The 5,249-nt window shown below is 25.2% G+C and overlaps 1 protein-coding gene across 1 annotated transcript; it reads right to left on the bottom strand.

Moving 5' to 3' along the window:
- Positions 1–2,907: 2,907 nt before the first annotated feature.
- LOC107883421 lies at positions 2,908–4,226 on the bottom strand. Its single transcript, XM_029491858.1, has 4 exons — positions 4,049–4,226; positions 3,801–3,982; positions 3,556–3,721; positions 2,908–3,476 (listed from the first exon to the last, which is right to left on the bottom strand). Exons 1-4 carry the CDS (start codon positions 4,071–4,073, stop codon positions 2,995–2,997), a joined length of 855 nt encoding a protein of 284 aa, XP_029347718.1. The 5' UTR covers positions 4,074–4,226; the 3' UTR covers positions 2,908–2,994.
- Between the last annotated feature and the right edge of the window lie 1,023 nt (positions 4,227–5,249).

Here is a 5,249-nt window from a genome sequence, read left to right as displayed (position 1 = left end):
TTTATTGCATCTTTACTTAAATGTATGATATTTAATCTTCCATTCAAATAAAATGAAAAAGAAAAACATTGTTAATTTAAAGACTTCTTCTTCTTATGAAATAAGATAATTCTGTCTAAAATTGATGGCAAGGTACATTAAAAAAAAGTTACATTTTTCTTTAAATTAATGCATCAAGTCATTTAATTTTATGCAACTATTTCATTTAAAATATTAGACTTCATTCCAATTATGTTACATTTATTCACATATTTTTTATCATAGAAACTTAATAATATTGAGGTAAAAGAACCTTAAGGTACCTGTACAAAATATTAAATAAAACATTTTAATTTCATCAAAATATATTTATTTTAAATTTATACATTTGTATACAAAATAAAAATTATATAGAAGTAATTACAAATACAAATTAATAAAGTATAGAATATTAAAATACATTTTTTTTTTATTTAAACTTAACATAATAACAATTGTATAAACAACAAATTTAAAAGTATTTTAATCTTATGAGGTTTGAATGATGAATGTAACTAGGAAAATCGTATAAATGAATTGGAGGTCCTTTAAATTCATTAACATTTTTTATAATATATTGTTCTCTTTTAACTTTGTTTACTTTATAACAAGCCAAATGTTTATCATAACCAATTATATCAAGCCTTTGACAAAAAAATTTAACTGTTGTTTCATTTACGCATATTATTTGTTTTAATAAATAAACTGATAATTCATTTTCATTAGTTATAAGAACATTATCAATTTTATATATAGTACTAAAAAGCATAATTTTATCATAAATTAAAGAACCATGCATAATATCTAAATTTTTATTAGGACACAAATCACGGATTTTTTCGATATGTTTAGATGAATAAATTGGATATGCAACACTCATTGGTGTATACACAGTATATGTATTTATATCAAAATTACAGATGAGTTCAGAGAAATTAATACAAAACTTAATACCAAGAGATATTGAAATATTTATTCTGGAATTAATATTTTTTGTGTATGCCTTAAGTTGCTTATGTTTTGACTCAAAATTATAAGACCATATATATTTTAAAGGGCCAGATTTTTTTATTATACTACAGTAATGTGTCAATAAGTGATGTTTTGGCTTAAGTGTATCCTTAAACAGTTCTACATATTTTGTGTTATGATATTTTATACGATCTTCAAGTATTAAGATTCTGTGATCATCATAATTTGGTAGTAAAAGTAAATCTATGATTTCTATAAAGTTTATAAAAAATCTCCAGACTGGATTATTTTGAGGAACAAAATCACCAACTAAAATTGAAAATATATTTACAAATGTTTGCATTTCTCTAGCTGTCATTTTTATATTTGTACTGGATAAATTGAACATTTTTAATGGAGGAGACATATTTCCTACTTCTGATTCCCCATAATCAAAACCCTGTTTTCGACTATTTAAAGTTTCTAAACTAAAAAAACCTGCCTTTATTAAGTTTAAGATAATATGACCCATGTTATAAATACAAATCCCCTCAAAAATATCATGCATTAAGTCAACAGAATAGTTCTCAACGACATGAAAAGAATTGATTGTATTAAATATAGAATTTTCATTAATTCCAGTTAATTTCAAATCATTTTTTAAAACATCTTCACTGTAATTAATCTTGTTACGTAAGGAGCTAACAATTTCAGTGGCAAAAACACCTGTACTACGTTTGTCCATACAACAAAATCGACAAAAATGATTTGCCGAAAATGATTTAGAGAATCCTAAAACAGTGTTGACTCCTAAATTATCTCCTACAATTAATCCAATTGAAAAATATAGTTTAACACATTTATCAGGAAACTTTAGTTCTACTCCGTTATTTTCTAAGTCAATTAAATTGTAAAATACTTTATCATTTCCTAAGGACTTTAAATCTTTTGAATTAAAAAGAGCAGCTATAAAAATGTTTTTCAAATTAGAACGTAACCAATGAGGAGCTGTGGGGAAAGAATAGTACACACCTAAAAACTGATGATGAGTGTGGGCCAAGAGGGTTATTTACTTCAAACTCATCAAAATATAAAAAATAAGGAATTACAAGTTTATTTGGATGTAATAACATCTTTTGTTTCCATAACTCGCAATTCAGAAAATTAGTATAGCCTAAATTACTCATGTTTATAGAGTTATGATTGTCTAAAAATGAATTTAACACACCGTGTAGTTCAAAGTATTTCTTTAACTGAAATTTTATTGGAAATATTACCCCTTTACTTTTTTTTTCATCAATAGTATTGATAGTATTTAAAACAATGTTTTCAACTGTATTATTTAAAGTTATTACTTTTGGCTTCTCATACAATTCCTTATCTTCTAAATGTTTTAAAAATCTATACTCTGTGTTTATGTCAATAAAAGGATTCTTACAAAAATCCGTAATTATGTTTAGAGATTTTTTAATATGAGGGTCGTAACAGTTAGTCATTATTTTTGTTTCAATTTCTTCTGCAATAACATTAGTTATGAGTTGAATAACATCAGCTTGCAATTCTGAAGTTATTTTTCTTGAAAAATTTGGTTTACCATAATATCGAAGTGTAAATTTTAAAACTGAATCTTTTAACAAACGTACATTTATTGAAGGGACATGGGACATCTCATCATGAACTACAGTGTTTGTATTACAATATGAGTAATTTTCAGAAGAGTCAACTTCCATAGTTACATTTGTAGGAAGATTTTCATTATTTAATGATTTGGAATAGATAGGATTAAAGTGATTAATTTCGTATTTCATGTGTTTGGAAAAAGATCGAAAAGATGTAAACTGTTGAGAACAATTAATAACACCACATTTATACATTGAGGTTGATTGTAATGAATGATATATTTTTAAATGCATAAAGAATTGTTCTAACTGGGTTAATTTTAAGTTACAAATAAAACAATTAAATTCCATGCTTAAAACTTAATTATTATAAATAAAATTGATAGTAAAAAATATAATATTGAAACTAATCTTTCAAGTCAGATATAGCAGATAGTACTGAGGAACTTTTTACATCATTTTCAGTGTCAATACCATATAAACATTTTTGGATAAATGTCCAAACAAGCTCAGATTCCATAGGATATTTTAAGTTAAAGACATGAAATATTTTTAAACAAACATCTACCGCTTTTACAATATTGGGCAATTTATAGTAAGTATTAAAATAGTAAACAAAGAATTGTTTTGCAGTTAGATAATCATCTCCAATTATACATATCAATGGTTGTAAAGTTGTTTTCATAGAATAGCAATTTTCAATTTCACTTTGAATTTGTACATACAGGTCATTAGTTGTAGAAACAAGGCGCATAAATGATTTCCTTGCATCCGCTATAGATGTCTTAGTGATGCGTTTAATTTTGGTCACTTTATCGATTTCAACGGACTTAGATGTTGGAATTATCATAGAACTCAAAAGTGCAAATATTACAACATTTCTAGAATCTGTAACACATAACAATAACAAACGATTTAACATTAAGACTATACTGGGTGATATTGTTTACTTTTGATTCAATTATACCTAATTCTGTATCAGGGTTTTCAGTTATCTGCTTTAACAACTCCTTACTATTTCCATCCTTAACCTTAGTTGTCATTAAGGTTATGATTTTTGGAGCCAACTGTGACCATTTTTTGTAAAATAAATCACCAGCTCCAGGATATATAGACTCAAAATCAATATTTATCTAAATAAAAATATAATAATAACATATTTGACCAAAAAAGCAATAAATAAATATTCTTGATATAATAATAATCTTATACCAAGGTATGTCCAAATGACTGTTTATACAGAGGCCAGTCTTCTAGTATATTGTTTATTTGTGTATCAGGATGTATGAGGAATTGTCTACGGATAAGGGCTGTTTCTTGCCATTTCATCAAAACTTCTTCCAAAGGTTCAACATTGTACTGGAGCCATCTTTTAATATGTACTAAATTCTGGTCTGTAAGGTAATAAATTAAAATTAAATTAAAATAGTTGAACAAACAAATAAGATTTTGGTTTTAACCTTCAACTTCAAAAGGCAATGACATATGTTGTAAATTATTAGAAGTGTTAGTGGACACAACTTTTGAATTCAAATTTTTCTTGGGCCAAAGGTCGTGCTTTCGTAATTTTCCTATTGTATTGTGGTACTTCTGATACAATACCCCTTTTGGTTTTTGTTTATTGACGTTCAAATAATATGTTTCCTGTAATATAAAAATTATGAAAATTGTGAAAATACTATAACAATAATTTGAACATTGAAATATTATTCACAAACCTTAATTTCAGATTTAAAAAATTTAACTATAATATTAGCAATGTGTTCTAGTGATTTGGGCGAGGCATTTATTTTATGTTGTATTAAGTACTCTATAACTAAATCTGCCAATATTTTCCTAAAACCATCTGTTAATTTGTTGTGCTTTTTATAATATGCTAATATTATATTTCCTTTACCAGAATTCGTTAAAAGATGTTCAATATCTAGAATATCAATATTAAATTTGCAATCTTATAATAATATGTGTACGCATAAAATATAAATAATAAATTCTATGTTAAGTTTGTATAATAGAAAGATAAGTAGCAGAATGAGTAAAATAAACTGATTACCAAAGTCTAGTTTATTATTAACTAATATCTTAAGAACATATACATTTTTAGCTAACTACACTACCTAGGTACATAACAATTTTTAAATGTAAATAATTTGATTTATGTCTGTTTTAATTTAAATATGGACTTACGGGTTCCTTCATCAAATTATCATAACATTCTTGTTGGACAAAATCAGATACAGATGAAGATTCAAACTGTGCAGTAGAATTATCGGAACAATCTGAATGGTCATGCTAACAAAATTTCATGATAAAATAAATAATATAATAACTATAAAAAATAATTTTAATGTTATCATGTATAGTATATTAATCTCAAGTTCAATATAATTACTTTAATAGTTTAACTTACAACTATTTTTTTTTGCCATACACGTAAGTGGTGTTCAAAAATTATTCTGTCGCCATACTTATCCAATGGACAAATAGTATTTAAATGATTTTCACTCATGTATTTTAAACTTTCTACTGTTATTCCGTGGTCTAAACAAAAATATTAGTTAAAGTTGTGTATATTATAATATATAGATGTATACATTTTAAGCCTACATCATTTTTGTTTTTATTATGTACTATGTAGGCACCACAAAATATTAAAATAAT

This window comes from Acyrthosiphon pisum, chromosome X, assembly GCF_005508785.2.
Source record: "Acyrthosiphon pisum isolate AL4f chromosome X, pea_aphid_22Mar2018_4r6ur, whole genome shotgun sequence".
In the NCBI taxonomy this organism is placed as follows: Eukaryota; Metazoa; Arthropoda; class Insecta; order Hemiptera; family Aphididae; genus Acyrthosiphon; species Acyrthosiphon pisum.
This window is presented reverse-complemented; position numbering and strand designations above follow the sequence as displayed.